The 16,525-nt window shown below is 43.0% G+C and overlaps 2 protein-coding genes across 2 annotated transcripts in view; one reads left to right on the forward strand and one right to left on the reverse strand.

Moving 5' to 3' along the window:
• The window catches only part of TADA3 (transcriptional adaptor 3), a 701,258-nt gene that overhangs the window by 163,694 nt on the left and 521,039 nt on the right, over window positions 1-16,525 (forward strand). The gene's annotated exons all lie outside the window — the stretch shown is intronic.
• Window positions 1-16,525, reverse strand: part of CPNE9 (copine family member 9) — a 57,966-nt gene that overhangs the window by 20,523 nt on the left and 20,918 nt on the right. The window contains exons 3-8 of the mRNA XM_081316408.1: window positions 12,480-12,526; window positions 11,153-11,256; window positions 10,914-10,953; window positions 7,772-7,848; window positions 3,600-3,663; window positions 1,016-1,119 (exon numbers count right to left, since the gene is read on the reverse strand). Of these exons, the coding sequence (XP_081172534.1) occupies window positions 1,016-1,119; window positions 3,600-3,663; window positions 7,772-7,848; window positions 10,914-10,953; window positions 11,153-11,256; window positions 12,480-12,526 (436 nt within the window). The remainder of the gene's footprint in view (window positions 1-1,015; window positions 1,120-3,599; window positions 3,664-7,771; window positions 7,849-10,913; window positions 10,954-11,152; window positions 11,257-12,479; window positions 12,527-16,525) is intronic.

The raw sequence follows: 16,525 nt of genomic DNA on the forward strand, positions 1-16,525 counted from the left end.
AGGATGGAGATCAGCTTGATGTGACGGAGAACAAATGTGGAATGTGCTCTCCAACCACTTCTGCGCCAAGCTAGAAATGGACATTGAGTGCTACCGTTGCTAAGCAACCATGATAGCCTTCTTTGCATCTACCACTGAAGAACCGAAGCAAGGCCATAACCGGAGCTGATTTTTTGCCACGTATGGAAAATCTGACTCTTCCACTCTAAACAGAGTGAGCAAAAGAACTCACCACCTGCAATCACTCATGCAACCATCTTGCGCAGCCCAGAACACATGGACTGAAAAGCTAATCCCTTTCCTCCTCCAGCATCTCTTCATCCATCCCAAATACAGAAAAAATGGTTAACACAGGTTGGGGAGTAAAATGAATAGATCTACTTTGAGGGTGCCATGAATATACAAGCTGACCTTTAGAAAGGACAAGAAAGAAAGCTGAGATGATATCCTATAGAGTAGGAAGGCGGGGGTCAGGGGCAAAAACCATACCTCAGCTGCTGATCAAGGGAGCCATGTTCGTTGGCTTAAGCTACGCCCTACACCCCCGCCATTATTTTCTGTTCACATGACAACAGGGAATAGTCATTATATTCCTTGATGCTAGGGACGTTTTTAAAAAATAGTATTTTTTGTCAAATCTTATTCTTACATCTCAGAATAAAAAAAAGGGGGTGGGATGAAAATTGGGGTTATTGATGTGGGTTGGGAGGGGTCACATCTGAGAATCAACATTCATCCTTCCTTCCCGTCTCCTTTTAACTAGCAAAAAGAATGACCAGGAAAGGGAGTAGAAGAGAATAGAAAGGCAAGCCTAGTGTCTTGGGAGCAGATCTGTGTGTGTGTGTGTGTGTGTGTGTGTGTGTGTGTGTGTGTGTGTGTGTGTGTGTAGGTAGGTGTGTGTGTGTGTACAATTCAGGGCCTAATGACACTATCAAGGCAGCTACGTGCCATTAAGTAACAGCCCAGAATCTGGCCTGGGAAGTTGGTTGCCTCGAAAAGGGGTTCTCTTGCGTACGTGCCGTCCTCGTTGCTGCGGTAGAAAACAAGGAAGGGATCCGATTTGCCAAAGAAATCCTTCTTGTCCAGCTTGTTGGCACACAACTGCATAGTGACGATGTCCTGGAAGGAAAAGGCTACATCAGAAAGGGAAGTGAAGGCAAGGAGATCATAAAAAATAATCAACTCTAGGAGTGGAAAACTACTTATAAGAAACAGAAAAAGCCCACTGCTTCAAACTTTTTTTTCTTTTTTTACTGACGGACACTCAAAACTCTATATTTTTATTTAATTTATTTTAATTCCATTTATATCCCGCCCTTCTCCGAAGACTCAGGGCAGCTTACAAGCTTAGCAGTAGCCTTCATTCTATGTATATGCCTGCTTATTAGGGCTTTCACACACACCCCCAAGCGGCATTATTACAAAGTCAGCTTAATTGCCCCCAACAATCTGGGTCCTCATTTTACCTACCTCGGAAGGATGGAAGGCTGAGTCAACCTTGAGCCTGGTGGGATGCGAACCTGCACTAATTGCAGGCAGCTGGTGTTACTTAAGGAGGCATTAGCCCACTGCTCCACCAAGGCAGTAGAAAAGAGCCATTTCTGGTTTGATTGCATTTTCTAAAAAATGTTCTCGTTGTATGATTTGTTCATGTTCTTTCCCCAAAGAACATGAATAACTTACAGATGGTTTCCAGCATCTCTGGTCTAGGCTGTTTTTAGAGCCAGTCCAGTTTTTTTGTGTGCTATTATACCTTTGAGAATCAACTTCCATTGAAAACTGCTACTGGCAAAATGTCATAATGGCCCTTTTAAGATACGTAGTTCAAGTGGCTGAGTTTTCGAGCTGAAATTTGTCAGGAACGGATGAATTGAAAATATTCTCATCCACAGATGAGCTCTTCCACACTTTTCCATACTTCCATACTTGAAGAGCGTGTTCTTCACTCATCCATGCCTCTTCCTCTTTGTCTCTTTTTCCCCTCCCTCCCCCCCTCCCCCATCTCTCTCTCTCTCTCTCTCTCTCTCTCTCTCTCTCTCTCTCTCTCACACACACACACACACACACACACACACACACACACACACACACGTTGAAGCAGCAGGAAGCCAAGCAGAACTGGGGGGCAGGGAAGTACATTCTTTACTATAATGGCATAAAATTAACTTGTACCCATATTTGATCTCTATCTTGAATCTATAGCCTCTGTTTTGGTTTGCTGCCCAAAGGCGTCAAGGTAATTTGGGACATACAGGACATATTAAACAAAGCTTTTGCTGTTCTGGGGTTGCCACATAGAAGAGGGGATCAACCTATTCTCCAAAGCCCCTTTAAGGAAGGACAAGAAGCAATGGATGGAAATTAATCAAGGAGAGAAGCGACCTAGAAATAAAGAGAAATTTCCTGACAGTGAGAACAATTAACCAGTGGAACGACTTGCCTCCAGACGTTGTGGGTGCTCCATCACTGGAGGCTTTTAAGAGAACGGACAGCCATTTGTCTGAAATGGTATAAGGTCTCCTGCTTGAGCAGGGGGGGGGTTCGACTAGAAGACCTGCAAGGTCCCTTCCAACTCTGTTATTCTGCATCATTGTACAGGTGGCAATCCAATGGCATTGTGGGATCCCCCAATTAATCAAACTTTAATTTAAATGCTTTAAAAATGCTAAGCCTCATGAAGATTTCGATGTTCCCACATGGAATCCTGAAAGACTTTGCCTAAGAACGTTGAAATATCATGAGATTTGAAGAGAGGACACCAAAATCTGGCCATTTTAAAAATAGGTAATTTTATTTTGGTTACCTACACCATAAAGGTAAAGGTAAAGGTTCCCCCGCACATGCGTGCTAGTCGTTTCCAACTCTAGGGGCCGGTGCTCATCTCCGTTTCAAAGCCGAAGAGCCAGCGCTTGTCCGAGGACGTCTCCGTGGTCATGTGGCCGGTATGACTAGACGCCAAAGGCGCACGGAGCGCTGTTACCTTCCCACCGTAGTGGTCCCTATTTTTCTACTTGCATTTTTACGTGCTTTCGAACTGCTAGGTTGGCAGAAGCTGGGACGAGTAACAGGCGCTCACTCTGTTACGCGGCACTCGGGATTCGACCCGCCAAACTGCCGACCTTCTGATCGACAAGCTCATGAATCGTGAGAGTTATGGTTGGGTACCTTCCTCCACTCTTTTTTTTTAACCAGTTCACAGCAGGCCATTCAAAAGTCAAGTGTGGCCCTAGACTCGGCAAAGGTTGCTCGTCACTGTTGTAATTGGGCATCAGTGAAAAAAGAGTTTGCCTTGGTTTCTCTCTAGCTTGGTTGTTTTCTTGCAGACTTTTCATTACAGAGACTAGATAGCATCCTCAGTGCTAGTAGTCAGGATGTAACCTTGTTTGGGTAATGAAACATCTGCAAAGGAAACAACCAAGCTCAGAGAGCACCAAGGACCCCTCATTGCAACCCTGAGCTATAAATATTCTCCTTTATTGGTAGTTCACCTTAAGAGAGGCTGCCCCGCTCATTTTACTCATGACCCACTACACCTGAGGTGGTGGGAGGGAAGGCGTTCCCACCTTTCCCCCAAATGATGGGGAGAACAAGCCACTCACCCGACAGTTGCTGAGCTCTTCAGCAGACAGCACTATGGTGCCACATTTCTTTCCTGGAAGTCCCCTAAATGTGATCGAGAGATAAAAACTCAAGGTTAGTGTGGGAGCAGTCCTTTCTCGCTGCTGCAAAGGACTTGCTCGTGCTGGCAGTAATGGAACCAATACGGCAACGTAGGATAGATGTGTGGACAGGAACCCAAATGAAAAAGATGAAATACTACCACCCATAAGTTCAGGAGGATGTCAGCAGCCATGCACAGGAACCAGTTAGGATTTCACAGTAAAATAATGTCCCCAAACCTGAACCTCTCATATGTGTTTAGCTTCAACTCCCAATAACTTCATGTGCCCTGCAGGCTGAGGGTTATGGGAGCTGAAACCCATCATTTCTCATGGCACCCAAACTATCTAGAGTAGATGACGGACGGATGGATGGATGGATAGATAGATAGATGACAGATATAGATAGATGATAGTTAGATGGATGGATGGATGGATAGATAGATAGGATGGATGGATGGATAGATAGATGATAGATTGATAGATGATAGATGGATGGATAGATAGATAGATGATAGAAGATAGATGGATAGATGGATGGATAGATAGATAGATGGATAGATAGATGATAGAAGATAGATAGATAGATAGATAGATAGATAGATAGATAGATAGATAGATAGATAGATAGAAGGATGGATGGATAGATAGATAGATGATAGATAAAAAGAGAGAAAGATAGAGATAGAGATAGATATGATAGATAAATAGATAGATAATAGATAAATAGATGATAGATAGAGAGACAAAGATATTGATAGGTAGATAGGTAGGTAGGTAGGTAGATAGATAGATAGATAGATAGATAGATAGATAGATAGATAGATAGATAGATGATAGATAAGTGACAGATAGATGATGGAGACAAGGTAGAGATGATAGATAGATAGATAGATAGATAGATAGATAGATAGATAGAGACAGAGAGAAAGATTGAGATATAGATATGATAGATAAATAGATAATAGAGATGATAGAGAGACAAAGATATTAATAAGTAGGTAGGTGGTAGATAGATAGATAGATAGATAGATAGATAGATAGATAGATAGATAGATAGATAGATGACAGATAGATGGAGAGACACAAAGGTAGACAGAGATGATAGATAGATAGATAGATAGATAGATAGATAGATAGATAGATAGATAGATAGATAGATAGATAGATAGATAGATAGATAGATAGATAGATAGATAGATAGATAGATAGATAGATAGATAGATAGATGTGCTGCTTAGATTGGGTGGCAAACAATAGACTTCCTATCACTTTTTATTGAAAAATGAAACAAAACAGTTATGTGAAGCCTCTAGTAGCCTTCCTTCTCTCTGTAAAAAGGAAGAAAAGGAAGAAGAAAAGCCTGCGGTTATCCATCACCATATCTTTTATATCCCCCATTTTCTTGTTAGAATGATGTACTAATAACTATAACAGCCATATAGCAGCTCCCTTGCTTTATAGAAATCCTATCAGAATTTACTGGACCCTGAATCCAAAGTTAGCTGAGCGGAGAAGACTAGCAATAAACAAAAATTAAATACCTAAACTGTAAGATGCCATTGGGTGGAATAATACTATTGAAGGGAATTGCACTCCCCCCCCATTATATTGCAGTGATGTGATTCTTATTTGCTTGGCATGGATGATTACTCTGAATAGCTTCCTTCAGTTAGAAAGCACAAATGCCAACTAAACAGCTTAGGAACAGATTCCCCTCAGTTGGAAGTGATGCACTGGGGATCAGAGTGAAGGAGCAATAGCACTTAGACTTATATACTGCTTCACAGTGCTTTACAGCCCTCTCTAAGCGGTTTACAAAGTCAGCATATTGACACCAACAATTTGGGTCCTCAAGCAGGGGGCCTGCTTCTTAATTCCCATCACAGCAAGGTGTCAGGTCCCAAGAACGACGTGGGGTTACCTTAGTTTCTTGGATTGTTCTTCAGCTACAGACAGACTCTTGCCAGACTAAAGCAACTATTTGCACAGCTACAGATGCACTCTGGGAACTGCTAGGTTCAACCCTCTTCCTGCCGACCAAACTGTCCAAGCGCCGCTGCTTCTTTGTCCTCCTGGGAATCCAGACTACATTCCACCACACAAGGGGACTGCTGTGCATCACAAGCATTTTGAGCTTTAAAGGCGCAGCAGGATATTTTGTCAGAAGGAATCAGTCTCTGACAGAGAAGCAGGTCCCCGGGAACCCCAGCTTTGCCCTTGCTACCAGTTGGAAAGGCCCAGAAGTTCCTACAAGTTTTTCCTCAAAGCTGAAGGACTGAGGGCTTTCAGCCAATAATATATGTTCTGAAACAGCTCCAAACACAATCCTTCCCACGCAGGGCCCACCATGGCCAGACCATCCTGCTCCTTCAGTTTGTTAATGCATCTGTATCAAAGCTGGAGTATTCCAGCAAAGCCCACTCCCCCAGCACACTTGGCTGCCCTCCCACGCCTGAGAGCTGAGTTCCTTTTTTATTCACACTGCCAACTAATGAGATATTTTAATCAGAAGAGCTGAACTGATTAAGCAATTACATGGCTGTTGTTTTGAAAGGGTTTCTCTTCTTGAGATCCTCAGATCTTTGCTGTAACCTGAATGGAACAAATAAGAGTGATGCCATTGATCTTCAGGAATTTGAAATTGTCTGTTTCTGATTTCTACAACCTGGGCATTTTCAAACACATCAGGGCTTTGAGGAATCCTAACCAACACCCCCCACCCCGAATTTTCAGGCAGAGTTCCAACATCCTGGAAAGATGAAGACACTGCTTCATCTTTCTTTCTTTCTCCTGTTGTAGGATAAAGGCTGCTTAATTGTATTAAAACACCAGAGACAAAAGAGCATACAAACTGTTCAAATGCCACTTCACGTAGTCCTCGGCTTATGAGCATAAATGAACCTGGGATTATTGTTGTAAGTCATGCAGTACATTAAGCTGATAACTGACTTGATTTTGTGGCTTTTTTTATGGCGGGTCATTAAGTGAACCCATTGTCCCCAATGGATGTTTTTTTGCTGGAAACTGGAAATAAACTCCAGTTTCTGGCCAAAAAAACATTGTAAAACACAATCGTGTGACTACAAATGGGCACTTCAAATGGCCATGAGGCGGGCCACTTGTTGAGAGAAGGCCCAGATGTCAGAGCTTTGACTCTGAATCGGGGTCATAAGTACCGTTTTGGGGGTCCATTATAACTTCGACTGCTCCTAAGTCGAGGCCTTAGGAATGATAGAATCACAATTGGGAAATACAGCGGCCATCTAGCTCAACCCCCCCTGCTCAGGGCAATCTCCGTGACTGAAAACTATCATGGTGGAAATATCACTGGAATGATGCCGGCTGCTGCTCTAGTTTCCCAAGTGAAAAAGAAAATCAAAGTTGTTCCTACAAAGGGATTGCATAGAAGGGAAAGAATGTGTGAAGGACAGAGCCAGAGGAATCAAGAGAATCATAGAGTTGGAATGTCCCTCAGAGGCCATCCTGTCACTCCGTGCTGAATAAGAGTCTTTGGTGCTCTTTGAGATTAGTTGTTTTCTTGAAGACGTTTCATTACTCGAACTAGGTAACATTATCAGTGCTAGTAAGGAGTGGGGTTTGCTCTCAATGAATACTCAGAGGTTTGTCCTGTCAGTGTCAGTGGGAGTGGTCTTGGTGGGTTTGCGGTTGACCTGTGTACTGTTGGCTTGTTTGATTGAGGTATTGTTCACTTCTTGATTATTGATCTGAGGTTAATCTTGGTGTTAATCTTTGCTCATCTGGGTTTTGAGGAGATATTTGGTCTTTTTTTGCTGCCTTTTTGGCCTATTGATTATCTCTTTTGCACAGTATGTAGATGTTATTCATGGCTATGTGTCTGTTGATAGCTGATCTGTCAGAATGCCAGAAGAAAAGTCAGGTGATCATTTGTGAGAAAGAGAAACAATGGCCTTATGATCTTTGTCCTCCAAAGCTCTTCTTCCCAAACTCATAATTTTGATCTTAACTTTCTGGCCAAAATGTATTCACAGCATTAGAACAGAGATGCTTCCAGATTACCACCATCCAGTTTAAACCCCGCCACCACCACCCCAAAAAACCTTGCCAGATACCCCCTTCCCATGACTTACGTGAGGTTTCGTTCGAGGCGACCTCTTTGGGAGCCGATAATCTCCCCCAAGGCCACAAAGGCCTGTCCTAAGAAGTCCTGTGGATGAGACCAAGAGAAAGCAGGAGAGGTGAATCCTGAGACAAAACCTAGTGGGAAGGGAGGGAAGGAAAGGGAAGGGAAGGGAAGGGAAGGGAAGGGAAGGGAAGGAAAGGAAAGGAAAGGAAAGGAAAGGAAAGGAAAGGAAAGGAAAGGAAAGGAAAGGAAAGGAAAGGAAAGGAAAGGAAAGGAAGGGAAAGGAAAGGAAGGGAAAGGAAAGGAAAGGAAAGGAAAGGAAAGGAAAGGAAGGGAAAGGAAAGGAAAGGAAGGGAAAGGAAAGGAAAGGAAAGGAAAGGAAAGGAAAGGAAAGGAAAGGAAAGGAAAGGAAGGGAAGGGAAGGGAAAGGAAAGGAAAGGAAAGGAAAGGAAGGGAAAGGAAAGGAAAGGAAAGGAAAGGAAAGGAAAGGAAAGGAAAGGAAAGGAAAGGAAGGGAAAGGAAAGGAAAGGAAAGGTTCCCACCACAACAAAGATTTGGTCATCCATTGTTTAGTTGGGAGATGGGGATATCTCCGGTGTGCTGCATTGACTGCAATCTGATTGTCCCGAGCAAGGCTTAGATTCTCCAAAAGCTTCAGGATGAGCAGGGACAGCATTAGCTGAAGACGTGGTGTTACTTGCCCAAACTGAGCAGACCTCCAAGAGAGCAGGAAGGAGCTCATCCAATACTTAGGAAGCCAGATCAAGAGTGATGCTCTGCATGGGGCCAATTTCAATGGGGCTTGCTTGGGATGCCCTCAGACTACCTATGCCATTCAGACTACGTACATATGCAAGTATCCCGTATTCTGGGTTAGTGCAGCACATTAAGCCACGAGAAAAAAAATCCTAACCCTAGTTTAATATGGACTAAGCCTATCACATTTTGGAAATGCATCCCCCAGGGTTTAACCTGGTTAAATGGGCTGTGAAAACCTCACCCTTGAACAGACACCACACCCCTTAGGATGCTCCTGTGCTCTCCAGTCTGGTCTGGTTCAACCAGATAGTGCCATGTGATCCCTGGAGAGCTAGACACAACTTACCTTCTATAGGTTGGGTTGGATAAAGCAGCATGAAAAGAAAAGGACAGCGGAGTTAGTGGTGTTAGTGGCTTCTCACCCCACCTCAGCTGAGAAATTTCTCCTCTGGTTTAACAGGTCAGTATCATGCCACGTCCTACAGCAGAGCAAAGATCCATCAGTTGTGTTTATTATTGTATTTATCTACACATGTGATGATGTGCAAAGGAAGAGGTGCCTTCCTTATGGGCTTAGGTCTAAAGGGAATCAACAGAGTGGAGGGAGAGGCAGGGGGGTCAAGAGGAGGAAAATATGAGAGTCATTCATTCCATTCACTTCAGTTAAGATAACTTGGAATTCATTCGTTCATTCACTCACTCACTTCATTCAGTTTGCTTTAGTGAAGCTATAGATCAGGGGTGTCAAACTCAATTTCATTGAGGGCCGCATCAGCATTGCGGTTGCCCTCAGGGGGCCGGGTGGGTGTGGCCTGGGTGGGCGTGGCCTACTGGGTGGGCGTGGCTAGAGCGAGTATGGCCTACTGGGTGGGCGTGGCCAGCTCTACATCGTTCGCATCAAGGGTGCCTATGGGGCCCTGGGCAGGAGTGGGACAGATCTGAGGGTCTCTGGCAGGAGGAGGGTCTCTGGCCCAGGGCCAAGGCAGTGGGGGCCGTTCCCTCACTGTTTCCAGGATGGCTTCGCGGGCCGCATGAAACCACTTCGCGGGCCGGATCCGGCCCCCGGGCCTTGTGTTTGACAAGTCTGCTATAGATTGAAACTAAGGATACTAATTTTCTTAGAAAAAAGAGCACTGTGCAAGATTTGAGGGTCGTGATAAAAGTGGCTTTAACAAACTGTCATTGGAGACAGTTATTCATAAGAGGTAACCGGAAAAGGATGGAGTTTAGGAAGAGAAGCTGAAATGTACTATGGAAATCCTGTCCCTTTACGGTAAGAGGGTATAATTTGCTTGGGGTTAAGGCTCTTATGCTTGCCTAATCATAAGATTAGAACTATAAATCAAACAATTAATTTAACTGAAATCATTGGCCTGATTCTTCTCCGTGTATTTTTTGTATATTTCCTTGTCCTGGCTCCTACTATTGCAGGTACTGAATCTTCTGGAGAGGTGCCACAAGAGGGTACAGCATCACCAGAAAGGGCATGGCCAAAAATTGATAGCACAGTTTTTAGTTTGGGAAGGTTAAGGATGGGCATGGGAGCAGGAGGGATATGCATGAAGAACTGCTCCATGTTTAACCTTAAAGCCACATCAAACTGTTTTTAAAAAGGAAGATCAGAACTTACATTGTTGAAATTTAACATCGAAATAGCTGAACTTTGTTGGTGTTGGGAAACAGCCAGCTAGGCGAGGAGGTCAAGCAGGGACCTAGCCTTGAGACTTTGTGCAGCCTCAAGAGACTTAGTGCTGAGCACTCCTAAGTTACACAGAGATGTTTCTTCCCAAGGGAAGGCAAACAATCTGGGGAGAAGCAACCTAGAACTAAGAAGAAATTTCCTCGCAGTTAGAGCAATTAACCAGTGGATCAACTTGCCTCCAGAAGTTGTGAAGCTCCAACACTGGAGGTTTTTAAGAATAGACTGGACAGCCATTCGTCTGAAATGGTATAGGGTTTCCTACCTGAGCAGAGGGTTGGACTAGATGACCTCTAAAGTCCCTTCCAACTCTGTTATTGTATTATTGTATTGTATTATTGTACTATAAAGAGCACAATAAAGTAGTCAACTTGTACCTTTCTGGAACTGTTTGCTTGTGCCTGACAGTTGATGAGTTATAAGATGCATTTGCATGTGTGTGTGTGTTCGATTTGCAATCACTGTTCTAGAAGCACATGCCAGTTGTCTGTTTAATGAATATGTCTTTAAAAGACAACACAATTCTTTTCTTCCTTCTTACAACTACTGTTGACTTTCTTCCTTAATTTCTGCTAATTAGTTAATTTAGATCCCAACTGAACACACACACACCCCGGCGTGGATGTACAATACAGGAAATTCCCCCACGAATGTCCGGTTTGAGTGTAGGACAAGCAACCATCATACTCACACTCTTGGGCAGGTTGCACGTCTTGGAATCCACATTGTAACTGGAAAAACATAAGGAAAATACATTATCCTTTGCCCTTTGGTGCTTCCCGAAATTTAGCTGCTGCCAGAGACAAGAGCAAAATGGTCTGTCTGTAAAAGACACAAGCCATGAAAAAATAAAAGAAAACAAGGAAGGTGTGTGTGTGTGTGTGTGGCGGGGGTTATGGGAGGAAGGAGAAAGGAGCAGAAGCAACTCACACATCAAAACGCAGGTTCTGCTTTTCCTCAAAATAATAGTCAAGTACAAACTTGCGAACAAAGTCAGGGTTCAGTGTGTTATCAATCACCTCTGTGCGGCCAAACTGGGGAGTAGAAATGCAAAGCCAGGTGGTTAATAAGGAAACAGCTCTTTATCCCCCCCTCCCATTTGCAGGTTGGTAAGCCCCACAGTTAGACAATCAGCTGCCACAGTCAGAAGAGTCTGGGAGATGGGATGGCTAGATGGTGGTCTTCCACTTGCCCATCACCTACAGCTCCAGTGCAGCATCCTATCCCATCTCCTGTGCTCAAATAGGATTCAGTTGGCTTCTTTTGCCTCACGCAAGGGGCCATTTCTCATTTCTGCTTGCACGAAGGTTGACCGGTTTCCTTCCCCATCCTCCTAATCCAAAGATTAAGGCCCCAAACATTAATCACCAGAGAAGAGAGAGGAAGAGGACATATGTCCTGGAAAACTCTGTATAACTGAGGCAGGGATGATAAGGCTTTTGATGAGACTGTGGCCACATGGCCCATAGAGAGCAAAGCTACGATTTGTAGAAGAGATATCTGCTCCTGTAGCTGGGAACGTATTTATCTGTTAGGAGCCAAGAAAATCATCTGCTAGGCAAAGCTGTAAAAAGGAATTATCTATCTGATGGCAAAGAAGGCACGTTGGCCTCATCTCCGACTTCAGTAGACAATTTAAAATCAGCAGTTCTGTCAAACCGCTTCGGGCTGTGGCATTTATGAGTTATGTTTTCCCACCCAGCTTCAAAGGTAGATACCCTGCCTTTTGTTCTTGACTTGCTTGTTTAGATTGCAGTGAATGATGGCATGCAAAATGTTCTGACACCGACTTTGTGTGTGTGTGTGTGTGTGTGTGTGTGTGTGTGTGTGTGTGTGTGTTTGTGTGTGTGTGTTTAATAATGAAACCAGATCTCCAGGTTTTAAACCTAGAACCTCCTAAACCAGGGGTAGGCAACCTTGGCTCTTTTATGACTCGTGGACTTCAACTCCCAGAATTTCTGAGCCAGCTGCTCAGGAATTCTGGGAGTTGAAGTCCACGAGTCATAAAAGAGCCAAGGTTGCCTACCCCTGTCCTAAACATAGTGGGCAGTGGGATAGAACTGCTAGATGGCTTGGAAGGAAGATTGCTAGACCATAGAGAGGTCCTTGATAGAGAGGGTATGGCAAGGATCCACCCAATCAGAACCCAGGAGTCCATCAATAAGGTAGTATTGAAAGATGCCAGAAAGGTTTGGCCAACAACTGGATAAAAAAACATGCATCCATGTTAGATAGGGAGGGGAATGCAACACCTCACCTCTCGCCATTCTTGGTCTGCAGTTTCTTGGATATAAAGAATCACCACTGTAAGAACAAGGAAAACATTCAGGGGAAGTTGCATATGCTTCAAGCCAACCTTGACACGGTCCCTGTTGCTACATGTTTTTAATTTTACACATGCAAATAAACCCATTACTTTCATATCACACTCACAATGCATCTTTGGGTGCATCAATATCCCTTCTTCCCTGTTTATTAGAAACTGCTCTTTCTACTAAAAATGCCATTTTGGAGAAGAGAATCTGGAGTGGAAGGGGGGAGGGGTGGAAGTTTAATGTTTTTTTCCCCACTCAGTTTTCTGTTATTCTTGCTCTAAACCACCATCCGGTCTGTGTTTTTTTTTTTGTAGTAGTCAAAACATGTGTTGTTTCTCTCCAGTGTTAAATGTTAATTAAGCTCACACATAATGTTTTCCTCTCTGAGTCAAGATCTCTGCAAGTTTGCATCATATAGATGGGAAAAGGGTGCTATTGAGTAGTAAACAACATGAAAAGATTCCAGGCTGAATGTGAAACATTTCTAAGGATGGAGAAACCTATATTTAAAAGCAAATGAGCTGCTGCCAGTCAGCCTAGATAATACTGAGCCAAAAACCAATGATTTAATTGAGTAATAAGTAGTGTTAAATGTTCCCTAAGTACATGGCATTGATTGGCTAGCACCAGTGTGATTTATTTTACTTATTACGGTAGATATATCCACTGCCACAATCTTATGACTCTCAGCTATTTACAAGGGGAAACATCCATAATAAAATAGTGCAATAGAAATAATTATCCTATAATTATGACATTTGTTATAATCATCTCACAGATGTTGATGTGCTCTCATTTTAACATAAAACAGTTTTAGAGTGTTATCTTAAGCATTTAAAAGAATTACTGGAATAGCTTGGGTTTAGCTTGCTTTTGAAAGACCAAGAAGATTGGAGCAAGCCTGATTTCTGGTGATAAAGTATTTTATAACAAGGGGCCGTAATGGAGAGGCATCCTCTAGCCTTGCCTCTATAATCTCTTAGTAGTGGGGGAACCACTAAAAGCTTTCCCCAAACTGCTCTTATTGGACAGATCCTGTCATGCTGGTTGAAGGAGCCGTCCTGCAGGAATAATAATATTAATAACAGAAATAGAAAATGAAAGCAGAGATAATAAGTGCTTAGGGTGCAATCCCCAAACAACTGGAGCACCACTTGAATTTGTCCATCGGCACTGACAAATTCTCCACCAGTCAATTGCAAAAGGCAACTTTACTCAAAACAGCTTACTTCCTGCGACGATACCTCTAACACCGTCAAACGTCAATATCTGCCTATCCCAGCTTCTTAGGAAGGACTTGATAGGTGGAGAAAAATGCCAAATCCAGTCTAAACATCTGGCTAACTGTGCAATGAACCATGATAATCTATTAGGCAATTGCAAAAGGCAGCTTTACTTGGAACAGCTTACATCCTGTGATGATACCTTTAACACCATCAAGCATCCACATCTCCCGACTGTGCAAAGAACCCTAATAATACTAATAATCTGAGGAGCTTTTTCATCCCAATTGGAAGAAGAGGGCCTACTTTGGATCTCGTCTGCCAAAAAATTTCAGCTGGCAGAGTCTGGATGATGAGGTTTTTTTTCCTGCTATGGTCCCTGTCCTTTGGAATACTCTCTGGCCAGAGGTGAGTCGGCCCCCTCAGTCCTGGCTTTCCAGAAGAGCCTGAAAACCTGGCTCTGCTGGCTGGCTTGGAGTCTTGATATAGGCCTCTATGCTGAGGGTGGCTGACGGGATAAGAGAGACCATCTCCACCTCTATGCCGGGATAATGATTTAAAGGCTAACTGGCTGATGTAATGTAAGGTGGATGATGCAATGATAGGAATAACTCAGCAGATGTCTGTGTCCCTTTAAGAGTCTGAATAGAAAAGGGAAGGCTTTTGTTGCTGTGTTCTCTCTTACCTGTTTCCTGCTGCAAGTGCTGTGTGTTGGAGTTTGCTATATTACCACGTGTATGTATTTTGTTTCTAGTGTATATTGTAGATAGTGTAATATAAACCACCATTTAATACAGACCAGTTTACTGTATTTACTCCTGGGTTACCTCAGCGCAATAAGACTGCATGCTCTGACACCCTACGTTGCCTATCCGCTTGATCTTAGGGTTTGATTTTTCTTAGTTTGTAATGGTTTTGTATTCTTTTTCTATTATGCTGTAAGTCACCCAGAGTTGCTGTAATGGTGAGATGAGTGGCATATAAATATAATATATTAAATGTATATACCACCCAACTTCCAGTAGCTCTGGGCACTCTTGTATCCTTGTGCCAAGCCACTTGGAGCTTCATAAGTTATAGATTACATTGCAAATTCACTTCCCCTCTAGAGCAGTTTTGCCCTGGTTTGAAACGGTTTATCACTGTATCAGAGTATGAACTATAAATAAATAAACACGTCAAAGTAATTTTTTTAAAAAGGTCACAGCAAAAGCATCCAGACTAAAACTTGGGGAGACTAAATACATAGGAAGAAGTCTGAGATTCTGCAATTATGCCTCTGTTGGCATATATATCAGGGGTCTACAAACTTGGCAACTTTAAGACTTCTGGACTTTAACTTCCAGAATTCCCCTGCCAGCATGGAATTCTGGGAGCTGAAATCCACAAGTCTTAAAACTGCCAATTTGGACTGTATTATAGTGAAGTCGGAAGGCAGCTGTGTTTCCAATACAAAATGGATTATTATTTTGGGTTGTGTTGATTAATTGGTTGATGATTAACCAATGCAAGGATTGTTAATCAACTGTCCTCAATAACTTGCATCTTCATCACTGAAATTTCTTAAAGAAAAGAGAAGATTCTTAAGTTGTGCTTGCTTTAGCAGAACACACATTCCAAGCCATGACATTATCATTTCAAACTCTATTCCACTGTTGTCTGCCAAGATGTTTTATTAGGAATGTGTCTTAGATACAATCCAGCAATCTGCCTGCCTGATCTAAAAGATACTAAACGTAGCCTGGATTTGTACATCAATTGTGATTAATATCAAAGCAAAACTAAATATTTCATCCAACGCCTTCTTAGGTGTGTCAAGCAATTTGTAATTTGACTCAGTATTTCAGCAGATCAAACCAATTATTCTGGGAAAAATAACATTTCTACTTGAAAGGGAATTGTCAGACCTATTTCCCCTAAAGGGATAGTTTTGCCTTTTCCGAAAAATCCAAGCCTCACTTCATTTCACAACTCATTTATGATACCTCAGATTTTCCCCCCTCAGGCATTACTATTCAGGATTCTAACAGAGAGCAAATGCATTAGCCTTCCTTGACCTAAATTCACCTTTTAAAAATTGTCTGTCATAGAGTCCAGAAGAACAACAACTGGGTTGATTGCTTTAATCAGCATCCCTGGGCATTGGGATCTGGGAAGCTGCATCCCTGGGCATTTTCCCCCCCACCTTCTATAAATTACCAGGTCACGACAGAAGACAATATTTGTAGTTCAAGGCTGAACTGTGGGGTCCTTGGGACTCTCAGAGCTTGGTGCTTTTTTTGCAGACATTTCATTACCAAACTAGGTAACATCATCTAGAAGGGAGAGGGGTTCCCCCTTATTCTTCTACTGACTTGCCCTTGGCAGCGTTTTGGGAGTGTCCTTAGCGGTTCCTTGAACAATCGCCTAATCAAGGAACAGTCCCACCAGGACTAACAGAGCAAGTAGTATATACCAGGGCTTTTCAACCTTTTTACCCATTGTACCACTTTTAGGATATGGCAACATCCAAGTATCACCAGCCGCCTAGCAACTTGATGACCAAAAAAACAAAACAAAAGGAAAAAAGTGATGAAGTACAGGTAGTCCTCGACTTACAACAGTTCGCTTAGTGACTGTTCAAAGTTACCATGGCACTGAAAAAAGTGCCCCCCAAGCCACAGCCGAGCAAGACACCTGCCTGCCCGCCCGGCAGCGCTCTTCCTCCTGTCTGAAGTTTTCATTGTTGTGACATTTCTGTTGAGGATTGGCAGTGGGGGTGGAGG

The sequence above is a fragment of the Vipera berus genome, assembly GCF_964194415.1.
Source record: "Vipera berus genome assembly, chromosome: 2".
NCBI lineage: Eukaryota > Metazoa > Chordata > Lepidosauria > Squamata > Viperidae > Vipera > Vipera berus.